The 17,711-nt window shown below is 39.1% G+C and overlaps 1 protein-coding gene across 1 annotated transcript; it reads right to left on the bottom strand.

The window, feature by feature from the left end:
* Window positions 1-1,295: 1,295 nt before the first annotated feature.
* Window positions 1,296-11,472, bottom strand: cep78 (centrosomal protein 78). Its single transcript, XM_034692467.1, has 16 exons — window positions 11,317-11,472; window positions 9,537-9,805; window positions 9,236-9,411; window positions 8,866-8,938; window positions 8,657-8,760; window positions 8,359-8,533; window positions 8,152-8,265; window positions 7,754-7,818; window positions 7,564-7,666; window positions 6,575-6,677; window positions 6,348-6,390; window positions 6,063-6,206; window positions 5,837-5,914; window positions 5,208-5,389; window positions 3,700-3,862; window positions 1,296-2,634 (listed from the first exon to the last, which is right to left on the bottom strand). Exons 2-16 carry the CDS (start codon window positions 9,796-9,798, stop codon window positions 2,017-2,019), a joined length of 2,403 nt encoding a protein of 800 aa, XP_034548358.1. The 5' UTR covers window positions 9,799-9,805; window positions 11,317-11,472; the 3' UTR covers window positions 1,296-2,016.
* Window positions 11,473-17,711: the final 6,239 nt, after the last annotated feature.

The following is a 17,711-nucleotide window of genomic DNA, read 5'->3' as shown; positions in this document are numbered from 1 at the left end:
TCACACAGTCTCACTTTAAATGAATAAACAGCATTGGGCCGGTGTTGTGCAACAGTGCCTTGCTCAAGAATACTTAGGGGGCGCTGGTGGCCTAGCGGTCTAAGCACCCCACATACGGAGGCTACAGTCCTCGTCGCAGGGAATAGCCGGTTTGATTCCCGGCCGGTTGGCCATTTCCTGCATGTCTTCCCCCGCTCTCTGCTCCCCACGTTTCCTGTCTCTCTTCAGCTGTCCTATCAAATAAAGGCAAAAAGGCCAAAAATATAACAGAAAAAAAAAAAGAATACTTAGTTTAGCTTTATTACAAGGCTAGGTTCAGTGCCAACAGTGATCCAACTGCTGTAGTAGGTTTGATTCATGCCTCAGATATGAGAGGGCTATTACACATTGTTCCTCGACATCACAGTACAATCCACACTGGTGTCTCATGGGGTACACATTCAACAGCTAAAACATGTTTTGTTCTTCTGCAGTTTCTTAAGGTGATTCTTTCATTTTTCACCTGACATTCAAATGCATTTTCTACTACAAATAAACACTACTACAATTGAGAAGTTAAAAAAAAAAATGCAACAAACATTGTGAAGGGAAGGAGGGTGGCAACAGGATAATTAAAAGAGAGGATTGATCTCTCAGGAGAGTTTTTTGCAGATTACAGTTGGTTTGGGCCATTTCCTTCATTTGTCGACTCTTTGTCGTAGAATTAGTGGGTGGCTGTGGAGCTTTACACCTCCACTCCACCTTTTAGACCCCAGAGGCCTTACATTTGTTTGTATTTGAGAGTTTTAAGTTTCATTTTGTTAGTGTCCGTGTCCATGACTTCTGACCTTCATGTCATGCAGCTTTCAGACACGTAACACTACCATCAAGAATCATATCTATACTACAAATAACAAAAATACCATAGAATTCCTTTGTCTGCACTCCTTCACATTTTTGCAGAGGTGAACTTGTGGCTTCAATCTGTATTTTATGCTCCATCGTAATTGAAAACACTCATGTGCCAAAAGAACACTATGTCCTAGTCTAACCCACAGTCATGCTTTGGTCATGTTTCTGCGTTTCTCAGGATACAGGACCAAAAGAAGCCGTAAAAAACAAAATGTTGTAAACAGATTTGTGTCCTCTGGAGGGAGTGTCCATGCTACACAAAGGACTGCTGCTTCTAGAAAAGCTAGTAAACACGGGTCCAAAATATGTACTGGCACCGCTCTGATGATGACGAGGTGGATGGAACGGAAAAGGAGCAGCAGGGATGGGTAAGTTCTTACAACACATGGAGCACTAGGTTTCCATATTATTAAAAAACAGAAGTTGTTTTATTTGGAACACACTGATTTCATTAGTGAAGGTAGTATGGTTGATGTTTTATAACATTCAAACTTTAAAGTAACAGTTGGCCTTTTCTTTTTGACAATGAAAACAACAAACTGCTAACATGTTTATTTAGAAAAACATTCACTAGTGCAGCATGTCCTTACAGTATAAACAAAGGGTACAATTCTGATTCATCAAAGCTTTTAAAAGCATAAATTAAACATTGATCACAATGAAAAATACTGTGTAAAAAAAGGTCAACAAGAAACAGAACTTTTTTTATTAAAAAAATAGTCCCATGAACTGGCTTAGAGGTTCTGATCTCTCTCTGAGGTTTGAGAGGTTGTGATAAACAACAGAATCATTTGGGGTGAACTTGATTTGTGGATCCGAAATAAGAATTGGTCGAGGTGGATTTTAGCTTGGAAAGCCAAAAGTCCATCCTAACACTACTCTTAGTTTTTTTAGTATAATTCAACAAAAGTTTTTTTTTTTTTTTTCATTTTTAGTCGTGTCTATCAGTAACTAGATTCTTCTTCTATAGAACTTTTAAATTTGCCTCTGCTTTGAATCCAGACTTTGAAAGCCAGATGTACAAAATCTACATCAGTCACTCTTTAAGTGATTAACAGTCTGAAGGGGAAACAGGAAGCACTTACAGCAGAAGGCACTGAGGAGGAGATATTCACATCCCTCTGGTCAGAAGGAATCATTATCTGAATGCCCTCCCAGACTGACCAGAGCCTTGATCTGCTCCAGAGTCTCCCTCCCTGGATAGGCTCTCCCCTCTGACCCATCTGAGCCGTCTGACCCAGACTGTCCTACAGTCACCAGCCTCCCCTGCCCTCTGTTCCTTGACCCCACTGATCCCACAGACTCTGCCCTGTCACTCATATTGTCACTAACGCTTGATCTTCCCGAATATCCACTGTGAGACCCACTGCTACGAGAAGAATGACTGTTAGCATAGCTCTTGTGGAAGCTGTATCCATTGGACCCGTTGCTTTTGTGAGAGCTGCTGTTGCTCTTGGGTGGGTTTGTTTGAGTCTGAAAAGTTTTACCACTGGAAACTCTGTCAAAGGATTTTTGGCTACGGAAACTGTGTTCAGAGCCTGAGTCATGCTGGGTATCAGGCAGTGAGTATTTATCTGCTTCCTCTGCACCACCAACACCAGTGTCACCTGAGGGTCCATGAGCCTGTTTGAAGGTCTCATCAAGCAGCCTGTCTTCACTAAAGGACTCCTTGACAGAGGGTGGAGATCCTGGAGTGGTGGTGTCAGCCACTTTAGCAGGCTGAGAGGGCAGAATGCTGCCTTCCTGAAGAGAGAAATTGAAGGTTTGATAAGAACAATGTAGCAAAAAGAAACTGTATAAAACCAGTGGATGACATTAAATAGACAAACAACATAACTGGAGTGTTTGTGCAAAGCACAGGGTCTCACTAGTGCCATGTTTTATCAAGCATGTTTTCAGAACGCTATAAAAGAAAACTTTAAATTAAGGATGTGTCCAAGCCAGGGGTTCCCAAAGTGTGGGTCGGGACCCCCTGGGGGGTCGCCAGACACAAATGGGGGGTCGTGAGATGTCTTCCAGAAGGTTTTTTTGATTTTATTTATCTAAAAATATTTATTATTATTATTATTATTATTATTATTATTATTATTATTATTATTATTATTATTATTATTATTTATTTTTGTTTATTTAGCTTATTTTCTATGTTTATCTTCCTTTTTTAAATTTATTTTTTCTTCTCTTTGTTGGTTTTGTATTACTTATATTCAATTTGTTAACTTGTGGTGAACAAGGAATGGCTGAAAAAAAGCAATTCAAAAGTTGAAAGACAAAAGTTATCTAAAAATAATACATTTTACCCATATATAGTAAAAAATATTCACAAAAATAGTAGCTTAACTTGAAATAAAACCTTGAAAATAGAAAATGCAATGAGTTTTCTGCCTTTCTTTGTTGCCAGATGACTCCTAAGTTTAGGGTTAGTGAACAGTTAATAATCAAAAGCATCAGTAGCAGTAGGTCCATTCATAAAGGCACAGGAAACACAGCCACATGCTCATATAGGTAGGAAAAAATTCTGCAGACCAGCTAAATGAAGCCACATTAAATCACTTTGAGGGACAGTGGGGGTTGTGAGTCTTTGGCACCTATATTTTGGGGGTCAAGGGGCTGAAAAGTTTGGGAACCCCTGGTCTCAGCTGCTTGCCACTTGCCACTAGCCAAGGCTGTAGCTACTGCTGTCAAATTTCTGTTGTTTGGGGGGGGGGGGGGGTATTTCTGTTTTAACAACCAGGAAATGAGTCACATTAAACTTGTCATAGAGCTGCTAAAAAAATGTATGCCCTACATTTTGTTGCTGTCCCTTACCAAAGAAGGAGCATCACTTTTTGCCCGAACATCCAGATACTCTCCTCTTGCCAGTGATTCTTCACAGCCTAACTGAGGTCTGATTGTAGAAGACAGCTGAGGTCTTTCTGGAGCAGGGAAATCTGATTTGTCGATTCCAGCCATTGAAGCTAGTTGACCGAGGCTGCAAAAAAAGACAACAGGTGAAATCCTTCAAAATTAAATTTATGACATGCATTTCATTCAGGCTCAACTCAGACACAAATTGAGATATCAACTAGTGATAGTTGGAGGATGACACCTTATAAACAGGTTGGCCTTTTTTACAGAGCACGTGTAATAAAATGCTAAACTTGGAGTTAAAAGCATGGAAAGTGAGGCATCCATGGAAACAAGACTTTTGTGTTGTGCTGACCCTCTTTTCTCTAACAAGTTTTCAAAATGAAGCCAGAACACGTATACAAGGGTAAAAAGGTCCTGTCGAGGAAAGAGAGACTGCAAGAATACTGCTTTGATTTTTTCCCACCGGGTGAAAGAATAAAATAGTGGTTAGCAGTGCTGAATGAGTGAGACAGAGGGAAGATAAGTATAACTATAAAAGAAACTCCCAAAGCCACAAAAGAAGATCCAAATTGAAGGGATCCAAGGGATCCAGAAGGTGAATGTTGGGTTTCTGTAAGCCAGAAAATGGAGACGTTTCATAACTACTGAGCATCCTCGAGTCTGAATCTAGGTAACACCATCAAACAGAGAAATTCAAAACTGATGGGAATAAGTGACTCATAAGAAAAATAAATTGTTCCAGTAAATCAAAGCACAAAGTGGTGCTCCTGTCACAGTGAAACTCAAGAGGGGAGCTAGCTTTTGAACTGGGCTCAGTACCAGGTTTCCAACAGAACCAACACAAATAGACTTTTGTTGTTAAAGGCTCTCTCAGAACAAAACCAAAAGTCAAACACAACTCCACGGTAACACATCCAGTCACAAAAACTGTCAGGCCTTCTGGGAAATACAACCGTGTGCCATCCTTCCCTCAGTCACTTTAGTGAAACACACTTTCAGATCAATGCATATTGCAAAACGATTGTAACGTACATGATGTGTCTGCTTTGACACCTGAGTATCCTACAGTCATGTATGATTGACTTCAACAACAGGTCTTGTTCTTATTACATCATGAAAATGTTCCATCTCAGTGTCAGAAAATAAGAAAACAATGGCTACTGTATGAAACCAAAACTGATGATCACAGAAACATGAGACAAAGGGGGTGAATGGTTCAGTTCATTTAAAACTACTTTCTAATTGTATTTTGCAAGAATGAAACAATTTTGACTCAGGGTGTCTCGCAAATTACCCAAGATTGGAAAGCCAGTTTAACTTTAAAACATTTCTTCTGATCCGACATACATAATGACAGTTCTACAGTCAAAACAAACACTTCATTTCCACCACCTAGCTCCAGCACTGAATTCCCATGGTCAAAGATAAATGACAAATGCTGAACCATGTAATTTAACAACACCCACCCAGCATCCTTGAGGAGATCCAGGAAAGCATGGAACTTTGTAAATGAGCTCTCAATGCTCTCGAGAACTGCCTCATCTTCAAGAGCCGCCACAGCAGGTGCTGCTGATGCAGAGCCGGCTACTACAAGTGCCTCTGACAGGGAGAGGTTGGTGTCACGGAGACGGGCGTTCTCCAACTCAAACTATATCAAAGAAAGGAAAAGAATGAGTCAACGTGCATATCAAAGCTGGTCTGTCATTATGCCACAGTGTTCCATGAGCAGGTCTGTTGGATGTCCGAGGAGGGAAGTTGGCTCTTTTATTATCATGAGTGCTGACTTCAGGCTCAACTTAAATATTTTATTTTGAATTTCGACCACCATAACTTAAAAAAAACCAAACACTGATCCACTCTGATTCTAAATAATGTCTGGAATATAGATTACTCTGTTTTTCTAATGTAATGTGGCCTTAACAAGAATTTTAAAACTAAGGAAACTATAATGTAAGCTTCACAGCCAGAGTGAACATTTCAGTATCTTCAAGAAAATGCAAACTCGTGCAGACTTCACAAAAAAACGTGCAGTAGAGAAACCAAAATAAGTACAAATAACTGATAAATGGTGTAAATGTAAGTATCTTATCCTCACCTCCATGAGCCTTGACTCAGCTTTTAGTCTGGCCCTGCGCTCCTCTGCCATTCTCAGACGACACTCTTTTAGCTCCATCTGCAGGGCATGCAAAACAGCTCAAACACAAATACAAAGCAAGTTTAGGTTGCTTTAAAGCACACTGATTAAGTCCAACAACCTTTCCTCTTCCCTGTTATATTAACATGGTAAGTTTCTGTTTGAGAACCAGCTGGATGAAACCAACCTGCATACGAGTAAACTCCCGTCCATTGATCCTGTCCTGGAGATGAGGGGAAGATGGTTTCTGCTCCACTTCAATCACCACTTCTTCCTCTTCTTCATCTCCCTCAGAATCTGACTCCATGGTTACTTTCACAGTAGCTGCACCCTGATTTCAGCAGATTATTAATTTTTTTAATGTGACTCATACGGAATGGGATCTGATCCATTTTCAAAGTTTAAGGTAAAACCAGAAGAATTTGAAATAATTCAAATCCAAACTAGACACTCAAATGGTAAAAAATCAAACCTGAAAGCTTTGATCCATCACACAAACTCCAGGAGGCATACCTCTGCAACAAATGATTCAGAACAATATTCGATCATGAGGCATGTTCCGTGGATGTTGCCAAATACCAAACCAAAAAATATATAAAGCATTTTTGTTTTGATCACTTTGTTTTCATAAAAAAAATCTTATTTCTAAAATTCAGGAATGGAAATTGTATCCCTTTTGAACTAAAAGTATATCCTCACCTCTGGCGTCCAGCTCGCGCAGCAGCATGCCAAGGCACATGGCGGGAGCGTTTCTGAGTACCACCTGTACTCCGTCCTCCTTGAGAGGCGCCTTTACGAGGGGCTGCACCAGAAAGAGAACCACGTAAAGACCATTAATTCATGAATAGAACTTTAAGAGTCTGGAGGCACTGGAAATAGTTGTTTTTTTCAAGGACACATTCATGAGGGTTGAAACCTTCTAATGAATGATTCAGTTTCTATGATATGTGTTATCAGTCCTTACAGAGGCCACCAGGATGCAGAGAAGCACAATGTTATTTAATGCACGAACCACAGGTAATAAGGCACTGACATACTGTGTTTGTATGAGGTTTTCACACTAAAGAAAAGGCTTTTGAAAATAAGGACAGATGAGTCCAGATTTAAATAACTTGGTACCTAAACTAAAAGTTTTCCCAAGCATTGACAATAATGCCAGATGAGTATCTACAAAATTTCGTGACATAAATATAGGGACAGTTAGTGTGAACTTTCCAACCTAAACATTTAAACCATATCAAGCACTGAGAGATCACCGGCACATTTCCTTTTGCCACAGTCTGTAGTGCTGGCTTGACTTAAACAGGGAGAGAAAGATTAATACAAATTCAGCTCTTACCAGTTCTCAAGATGACTTAAAAGCCAAAAGGTGGGAATTCAGAGAGAGATAATATGAGAGTGAGATTACAGGAACAAGCTCCAACAGATTCAAGGTGATCTGACACTACAGGTCATGCTGGAATTTGCAAAGGATGAAGACTCAGGGGTCTACAGCTCAGATGTGCCTAAATGCCAAATTAAAATTCAAACTACTGCTGAAATTTTGAGCCTGATGAATCACCAAGGAACTTTTTAAAAAATTGCATGGGCTGAATGTTTAGTCACCTTCACAGTAATGTATAGTATGAAGAGTGACAATGTTTAATGTAATATTGTGAGAAAAAAGGATGCAGTATCTTTGCACGTACCTATTCTCACTGTGCCTTTCCCTCTGACAGTGATGGGCAGTGAACGCCTCCTTGGACCAGGAGCTCTCTGTGGCTCTGTGGCTTCAGGCTTGATCCAGCAGTACTGCATGACATTATCAAAAGTATTTACTAATACATTACTTTTTTTTTTCCAGGTGTATGATTGATTGCATGATTTGCAGACACTTACCTCCGGTGACTGTCCTTTAGTATTCATCAGCACTTTTTCTATCATAGTTTTAATTAGCACCTTGTCTACGAGGCAGAAAGAGAAAAGAAAAAGAAGCATGCTTCTTTTAGAGATGTGTGTTTTTCATTTCTTTTGTCTGCATACCTGGAATATTAAAGCAATTTCAGTGTTATAAAGCAGTTATTACACGGAGGAATGCCTTTGATTAGCATGCACCAGGGACTCAAGTAAATTTTGACAGTGCCTGGCTGCACCTCAGGCTGCAGCTGTAATAAAATCACAACTAAAAAGTGTTTTTTTTTAACAAATAACATCCCAATAATCAATCAAATGGCCATGCTTCTGTGCAATGTGAGACAATCCAAGAAATGTTATGACTTTGGCTGAGTTACTCTTACCCACTAAAGGGTTACTTCGAATATCCAGAACACAAAGAGCAGTATTTGTTTTCAAGGCTTCCAGCAAACGACGAGCTCCCTCGTTGGACAGACCACACCTCTGTAGGTCCACAGCTGTTGAACAAGTAACAACATAGTCAGAGAAAACCTGAGCTAAACTTCTACTTCTCATTGTCTCTAGTATTTCTCTCAATCAAACACACTTACCTTTTACCCAGAGGTCCTCAACCAGTTCGTTTGCGAGAGCAGCTGCACCCCGGTCCCCAATCAAAGTGTTACGGTTGAGGGTGACCCGGCGGAGACCTCTCATTCCCTCCAGCTGTGGCTGTCGGTACCTCAGAGACTCCGCCCATGCAGTGCCATGCCTCTGCATTCCCTGATGCTGAGAAACAAATAATTCTCAAACACAGGACACTTTTTAAGGGCTTAATAATTATCTATGGAAAAAGTCTGTAAGTATTCAACCTTCGTCTTAAATATATATGTATATATATATATATAACACCTTGATGATGTTGGCCATATGCTCTGCCCCTCTCCAGGTAAGATTGCATCCTGTAAAATCTACTGTCCTGATGCTTGTAGAATACTTAACACTTTGGCAGATGACTGAAACATACAAGAAAACAAAGTTTCAAAGACGTGCCTGACGCATTATAATTTTGTGAAAGCTAATGAGTTAATAAGAGGAAAAGGTGCTGTGAATGTACATACCCTCTAAACCCTCGTCAGTGATTGGACAGTTTGCAAGTGACAGGTTTTCCAAGGAAAGACTTTTAGCCAAACCCTAGGACAGAAAAAGATATAACTCAATTCACTCTTCAATGGTGCCACAGTTTGAATCAATATCCACCAGGGTTTTACGTCAAATACATCCTAGTGTTTTGTTCCCCCTCCTCCAAAATGACAGTATTCTCCATTTTTTAAAACAAACTAGTACTTTGATCAAAACTTAAGCTCAGGAAATGAATCTTTTACTGGAAAATAAAAAAGGACTGTGTACATGCAATTGAGCTTATACTTCTGTGTGAAAACAAAATAATGAATTCTTCCATATTCACACTGCACTCTCAGTTTGCTTTACCTTTGTCAAGGTGATGAGGTCCCTCTCTCTTAATGGAAGTCCATTGAGCTGCAGAGTCTTGAGGTTGGGAGAAACACCCAGACACTCTCTCAAGGCCTTGCACAACTTAAATGTCATGTCCTTAGAGCGAACAGCCGGAATCTTCTTCTTGAAGTTAGACTTTAAGTACCTTCTTTCTGAAATGTATGGTGGCATGATCAATGTTGTTGACATACAAATTGGTTAGTTTATCAAAATTCCTGCACACACTTTAATATCAGATTGAATTCATGTCAGAAAAGTGTGTTACTTTCTTGCTTACCTGCATCTCCAGAACCAAGACTAGCTTGGTATGTGCTACTTATTGCAATATGATGCAGGTGCTTGTTGATGCAGATAGAACTGAGAATGGGTGGCCAGTCTGTGAGTTTCACCCTGTCTCCATTAAAGTCCAGCATCCCTTTGTCGAGGCTGATCATAACAGCAGGGAGAGGGACCAGTTCCTGTCTGGCACAGACAGAGTCATAGTACGTCTGAAAATCCTGGCCACCCTGCCGTCGAATCTGCGCACTGTCTTGAACCATCTTTGAACTGGAAACATACAAGTTAAAAAAAAAAGTCATGAAGAAAAGTTTCTTTAATCACAGTAAGCATTGAGTCTACTACAGTCATTACTCATTAGATGTACCCCCTGTTGCAGAATATGTATAATATATCTTAAACGAAAAAAGGTTATTTTTTGACAAAAATATATTTATGCAAGCTTTTATTTAAATAAAATGTCATTTTTTGTAAAAAAATAAATAAAATAAAATAATAATAATAATAATAATTATAATAATAATAATAATAATAACAAAACATGTTTTTCTTGTGGTACTTGCTTTCATATCTTAATGTATACTAGGTAAAATGTGTTAAATGTAAAAACCTTATGGGACTTCACCTGATTCTGATTAATTAATTGGGGAATGTATAATTGTTTGAGGCCAAAAAGCACGAGTATGTAGTTTCAGGTGCCATCAGACCTTCTGGTGAACCTTTAACAATCAGTATCCTGTCAGATTCTGCGACTTACATACATTTTGACTTTACTGCTACTTCAAATCACGTTTAAAGCCATACTTTTAATATTTATATCCGCTATCAGAAATGATCAGGTTGACTTTCACACGGGGGAATAGGATGCTCCAGCATGATGTTAAACACTGATGAACAAAGTGAATAGAATAGAAGAGAGGAGCGTCTATGTGCTTATTGCTCTACAGGGGACATAGAGACAGAGTTGCACTTCCTCCTCCACTGCAGCAAGTTCTCTTTACTAAGAGATGCCCACTACAGGGAAATTACCAAAATGGTACCAAACTTTCCAACATTAACCCCAGCAGAGAAACTGTCAGTTCTCCTGGGGGAAGGGTCAGCAGCTCCTCTGGCTGCTAAATATGTGTCTGCCTGTCACAGCCTGGGGGACGCACCATCCCATGGTGTTTGATTTTGGGTGGAGGTTTTGTGAGCATGCCGCATCGGATGAGGACATTGAGATATGCTGTATAGGTGACACCATCGTTCATAAAATATGTAATATATGTAATATATGGTTGATATGTATGTGATGAATATGGTGTGTGATTAATGTATATATGGTGAGTGTAGTGTGTTGTGAATATATATAATGTATTGTATGAATTTATGTGCTTTGGCAATAACATCTCTTTGTTCATGCCAATAAAGCAAATTTGAATTGAAAAAAAAAAGAAAAATGTAATAGTTTTGAATGTGGGGTAAACATCTCATCCATCTATCGTAAAGTCGTCATCCTTGTTTCTCCATGGCAGACCTACTGTGTAACACATTTACCGTAGCGTTAAAAATAACTCTAATTTAAAAGAGTAATGATCGTTTGGTAGGTTTGATGGTTCAGGAAAGGATTGTACAGTGCACTGTTGTCCTGTCAACCACAGAGGTGTTAGCAAGCTAAGCTCCTAGCAACTGTTGGTCTTAAAGCAGAGTCGATCTCCTCTTAGCCTCTTATCACTTGTTTTGAGCTGAACGTTCATTCCTTATTAAACAGTATCTGACCAAACGAAGCGAATGTATTGTACCTTCAACATGTAACCGACAGCTCTTCTGTTGTTTCAGTCTTGTTGTGGTGTTTGTCCGTCTTCTGCTGCATGTTTTTGTTAGAGATATGAAGGTTCGCTCAAAAGTGGCGCTGCTGTTGTGCCAAATAAACCCCGCCCCCTTTCTTGCTCTCTGCCGTCTGTGTGTGAGTCATCACGTGTGAGTCCATGAGGGGCACTGCTGCCACCTATCGACGTGGAGTGTCTTGAGGCTTATGCCAAAAAAAGAAAACTGTTCCTAAGAAACTCAGAAATCTAATTTTAGATCGGTAGATTATTATAAGATTAAAGGATTCATGGATTATTTTTTTTTTCATTTAAAAGGACCATGCATATTAATCATAGACTGGATAAATAATGGACGTAGTATCCGTGACGTCACCTATCTGTTTCTGAAGAGCTGTTTTGAAGCCAATAGTCGGCGGCAGCCATATTGTTGCTGTCAAGTGATTGTGACGTAAAGAGGCGGGCTTTGAGCCTCCTAGCCAACAGCTACAGTGTTCCCGCCTGTCAATCAAGTCAGCTGTGCCTCTTATTGGTCGCGGTTACATGATGTTTTTTTAATTCCAAATTAATAATTCCGAATTAAATAATTCGGAATTAAAGTTTTCTCCTTTGTGTTTACATGGAAATAGTAATTCCGAATTGAGGTTTACATGGAAAACACGTTTAATTGTTTTTATTGAATTCCTCTTAACACCTGGGGGTTGGGAAGGGTTTGGATTGGAGAGGGGCGGGCGTGACGTATTTACGTTTACCGGAAGAAAACTAACTCCTGTTCCTGCTTCTTTCATTTTCAGTTACAACATGGAAGACCACACAATAAGTACAATTTTTGCTTTTGATTTTGATTATAGTTTTGAATAAGCAGCTCGACACATACATACTGCTTCACTTTCGTCAGCTGAGGAGGAGAAGAGAGATAGAGGACAGGAGAAGGGAGGCGGATGACTGTACTTTGGCGAATCAAAGCCGGTTATTGCAACGGCTGCTCTACCTCAGCCTAAAATATGTGCCCGCCAGCGCGGATTATGTGCGTCATCGCAACAGGACAAGGGAACGAGCATGCGCAGAATTACCGGAATTAATTTAAAGCGGAATGAACGTATACTTGATAGAGGAATTATTCAATTCGGATTTAAAATCAGAATAAACCAGCCACTTACATCGGATTTAAGTTTAATTCGGAATTATCATTTTCATTCTGAATTATGTGTTTACATGGTAATTTTTAATCTTTTTAAAGAGGATTTAATCTTAATTTCAGAATTAAAGAGGAATTAAAAGTCTCATGTAAATGTAGCCACTGGAAGACTTGTAATCTCAATATCTTCAAAATTGCCGGGTTAGAAAAAAACTCACCTCTGTAGTGTGTGCCGATCAAGAATTGATCTATCCAGACTACACTCGTGTTTTGTACCAGGCTGTAAACATGTTTATGTCTGCTGTAAAGATCGTCTTTTTCCCATTCATGTGTATGTGGTTTCCGGTACTTCCGGAGCCAGCCTCAAGCAGATCCTCGATGAACTTCACTTTTTAGCATTTCCACATTGGACTATTTTTAGACCGGAGGTTGCCGCTTGTTATTAATTAACACTTCTGTAAATATGCCAAAGGGCTAGTTTACATCCGTAGTCCCTTGCCAGATGTTAAAAAGGCTCCCTAAAAAGATCAATATTAAACAAAAACAAAAAATAAAATAAAGTAAAATCAAATCAAAATAAGAAGGGAGAGGAGAAACAAAAACACAAAAAATGAAAAGAGAGGGGAAAAAAAAGGAAAGTACAAATAGCACCATATGATTAAAATGACTAAAAGCTACATAAGTACATGATATGACTGTCTTTGAGAAAGTGGCCATGGACATAAAATACATGGAGCAAGACAATCAGGAAGCAGCAATAAGGAAATGTTAAGGAAGACACAAGCAGACAGAACAGGACAACATTTAACAGTGCTGTACACATTTGCATCCAACATTGACTATCAATCATTAAACTAGCTGCATACAATTCAAATGAAGCAACGTATAGACTGAGCAACAGATACACACAATGAATAGTCAACAAAAGTAGGAGACAGCAAGTAAAAATAACACAGGACAAATTCACAGATGGCCGACACAAGGTGGCAGTAGCAGGGGGAGATGGGTATAGTATAATTAAAGTCTAAGATCATCTGAAAAACAAAATGTACTGAGCTAGAATACCAAAAAACATAAATAACAAAGTTTGTAAAAGAATAATGTGTTTGCGTGCAAAAGACAGAGAGTGTGAGTGAAATTAGATACAATTATTTATGGTTCATTTAATATTAAAGCCATGAGTTAGAACTTAAATGGGCATTTTTGAGAAAAACAGATTGTTAAAACTAGCTCTGTGTGCTGCAGCACTTGCAGCTCTTTGCCCTCTCTCTCTAACGCTTCAGGGATGGAGAGAGTTTTATTGGTTTCTTTCCTCCTCCCTATGCCTTCAGTTTCTCTACACACCAGAGGAACCAACACATGTCCCAATCTAGTCTGCCAGCACCTGATTCAAACCAACAATCTCCTCAATTCACTGCAGCTGTCCAAACTATTACACCATTGTACTGCCTGTTACTGCTTACTTGTTCAGTTTGATCTACCTTTCAGTGTGTTGTGGTAACTTAGTTATTCAAAAGCTCTGTACTGCTGTGAGCAGAATCCAGAACTTTCCATTTTTACACACAAAGGGCCCTGTTAGGATTCAAACTCAGTGCCACATTACTGTTAGGTGTCTGTGCTAACCTGGTGGCCAGTACAGATGGGCCACTCTACAGGGCTGGCTTGTTCAGGTTTAACTTCTATTCAGTGCCTTATGGTAATCAAAAGCATGTTCCTGTCTCCAAATCGCCAATATTAGACCTTCCATTTCCACACAGGAAGGGTTCTGTCAGCATTCAAACCCAATACCACCTCTGTCTATGTTAACCACCATGCTGAAAAGCTGCTTCATATTTTATTTACTCTTTAGGACATATTGGTAATTCCATAGCTTGGTCCATACTCTTGCGGGAGGAATCTTAGAGCTAACCCTTACCCTAGCTCAGCTCAGCATGGGAGGGCCTGAGCTGGGATATGAACCCCAAACCAGTCTGCTGTGAGATGTATGGTAAATCTTAACCCGTACACTAACATAAGGCCTTCCAGTGCTTTCTTGTTTACCTCCAGTACATTATGGTAATTAAAACTGGTGGTGCCTACTCTGGTCAGGACAAAAGACCAAAACCCTCTAGCACTACTTAAAGTGGCCCTAGGTGGATTTCAAGCCCAGAACCCACCCACTGTGAGCTGGCAGTGCTAACCACCACACCTTCTTGCTACCGGCTTAGAGTTGTACTTTTACATAATTCTAATTTAGATGCGACGGATAATGATAGTACTTGAACAGACAGTCAGACTGATGTTCTCGCACAGGTAAGAATTAAACCACAGGCTGAAGGCAGTCATTGTGCTGGCCAATGGTAGCATTGTCATACAGGCGTGCTAAACTGAGCTGGTCTGGCGTGTCCCAGGGGCTACAATTTAGAGTGTAGAAGTTATCACAGTATTACATGATTGTAATGTAGATGCATGATGATGACATATATTTAAGAAAATGCTGAAACATGTTATGCATAATAAAAAGTAAGAACACACACCTCCTAAACAAACTCTACAATATGACAATTGAGCCCAGATTTAAAAGTAAAGGAGAAATTGCAAAGGGAGAGCTGGCAGGCAGCTGTTGTGAGTTTAAGCTGATGTTGCTGCCACTAGAGAGCTTGTTCACCGACCCTGTCTGTAGCCTTTTCTGCAGCCTCTGCCTTCTGCAACCAGCTACTGCACTTTACAACATGTCTTTAGCCCCACCTACAGGTTAGACTGTGGCACTTGGTATACATTTACTACAAACTTGCCCAGCACACCTATCAGAAAAACTTGTCTGAATTTGTTAACCATGGATTATTTAATGGAGTGTTAAACAGACAGACACAGGATGGGGCTGTTGTACATATGATGTACTTGCTGATAAACAGCACTCAAACTACATTCATGCACTAATATCTGCATTGGTAGCAAAAAGAAGTCATTACTATAGCAGGTTGAAATTACTATCCTTGGGTCTATGGATTTGGCAGCTATTTCACCATCAACTACCAGCCAACATACCTTTGACATTGATCACAGGTACTGGTCAAACTTTTGTTTTTTCAATGAACATGCCAGTAAACAGGTGCGTTAAGGCCCCGCAATAAAGACCTCCAAATAACTGGAGCTTAACTGACTTTTACATGTTTGAGAGAATCAATCAAAAAGAATCAAGAATCGAGAAAGCTTTATTGCCAAGTAAGCTCACACACACACAAGAAATTTGAAGTGATGAAAAGAACATCGGGACTTAACAACAAGTAGAGACAATATGTATAGAAACCAAAATAAAATAATTCTAAGAAAAAATACTTCTTTCATTTTTTCATTTAATTTATTTGTTTATTAAGTTGGGATAATGCACATTAATCAACATGAATGCAGTAAGTATCAATGTAAATGTGCCGGACTTAGCACAGATGCTAAATTCATCCGTAGTCCCAAGGCAGGTACCTACACAACACAGACACAGTAAGACTTACAGACCTACAATAGACAATTACAAAAAAAAACACAGGCAGACAATATCAAGACCAGCAAAACACAGGCAGACAATATCAAAACTAACGAACCACAGGCAGACAATATCAAGACTACCAAAACACAGACAGACAATATCAAGACTAACAAAATACAGTCAGACAAATCAAGACTAACAAAACACAGGCAGACAAAATCAAGACTAACAAAACAGGCAGACAAATCATAACTACTAAAACACAAGCAGACAATATCAAGACTAACAAACCACAGTCAGACAATATCAAGACTAACAAAACAGGCAGACAATATCAAGACTAACAAAAGACAGACAGACAATATCAAGACTAGCAAAACAGGCAGACAAAATCAAGACTAACAAAACAGGCAGACAAATCAAGACTACTAAAACACATGCAGACAATATCAAGACTAACAAAACAAAGGCAGAAGAATAAAGACTACTAACACAACACATGGAGACAATATCAAGACTAAAAAAACACATGGAGACCATATCAAGACTAACAAATCATAGGAAGACAATATCAAGACCAACAGAACACAGTCAGTCAACATCAAGACTAACAAAACACAGACAGACAATATCAAGACTAACAAAACAAAGGCAGAAGAATAAAGACTACTAACACAATACATGCAGACAATATCAAGACTACCAAACACATGGAGACAATATCAAGACTAACAAATCCCAGGAAGACAATATCAAGACTAACAAAACACATGCAGACAATATCAAGACTAACAAAACACAGACAGACAATATCAAGACTAACAAAACACAGACAGACAATATCAAGACTAACAAAACACAGACAGACAATATCAAGACTAACAAAACACAGGGAGACAATATCAAGACTAACAAATACCAGGAAGACAATATCAAGACTAACAAAACACAGGCAGACAATATCAAGACGAACAAACCACAGTCAGACAATATCAAGACTAACAAAACACAGGCAGACAATATCAAGACTAACAAAACACAGACAGACAATATCAAGACTAACAAAACAGGCAGACAAAATCAAGACTAACAAAACAGGCATACAAATCAAGACTACTAAAACACAAGCAGACAATATCAAGACTATCAAAACACTGGCAAATAATGTTAAAACTACCAAATCACAGGCAGTCAACATCAAGACTACCAAATCACATGCAGACAATATCAAGACTAACAAAACAAAGGCAGAAGAATAAAGACTACTAACACAACACATGGAGACAATATCAAGACCAACAGAACACAGTCAGACAATATGAAGACTAACAAATCATAGGAAGACAATATCAAGATTAACAGAACACAGTCAGTCAACATCAAGACTAACAAACCACAGTCAGACAATATCAAGACTAACAAAACACAGTCAGTCAACATCAAGACTAACAAAACACAGGCAGACAATATCAAGACTAACAAAACACAGGCAGACAATATCAAGACTGACAAAACACAGTCAGTCAACATCAAGACTAACAAAACACAGGCAGACAATATCAAGACTAACAAAACAAAGGCAGAAGAATAAAGACTACTAACACAACACATGGAGACAATATCAAGACTAACAAAACACATGGAGACCATATCAAGACCAACAAAACACAGGCAGACAATATCAAGACTAACAAAACACAGACAGACAATATCAAGACTAACAAAACAGGCAGACAACATCAAGACTAACAAAACAGGCAGACAAATCAA

Source organism: Notolabrus celidotus, chromosome 9 (genome assembly GCF_009762535.1).
Source record: "Notolabrus celidotus isolate fNotCel1 chromosome 9, fNotCel1.pri, whole genome shotgun sequence".
NCBI classification, from domain to species: Eukaryota; Metazoa; Chordata; class Actinopteri; order Labriformes; family Labridae; genus Notolabrus; species Notolabrus celidotus.
Note: the sequence above shows the minus strand (reverse complement) of the source record. Positions and strands in the feature narration are given on the sequence as shown.

Coding starts and splice junctions, on each gene's coding strand:
- cep78 (XM_034692467.1), bottom strand. CDS start 9,798: ATGGTTCAAGACAGTGCGCAGATTCGACGGCAGGGTGGCCAGGATTTT. Junction 8,939..9,235: donor ACCTCATCACCTTGACAAAG/GTAAAGCAAACT, acceptor TTTCTGTCCTAG/GGTTTGGCTAAAAGTCTTTC. Junction 8,534..8,656: donor ATATGGCCAACATCATCAAG/GTGTTATATATA, acceptor TTTGTTTCTCAG/CATCAGGGAATGCAGAGGCA.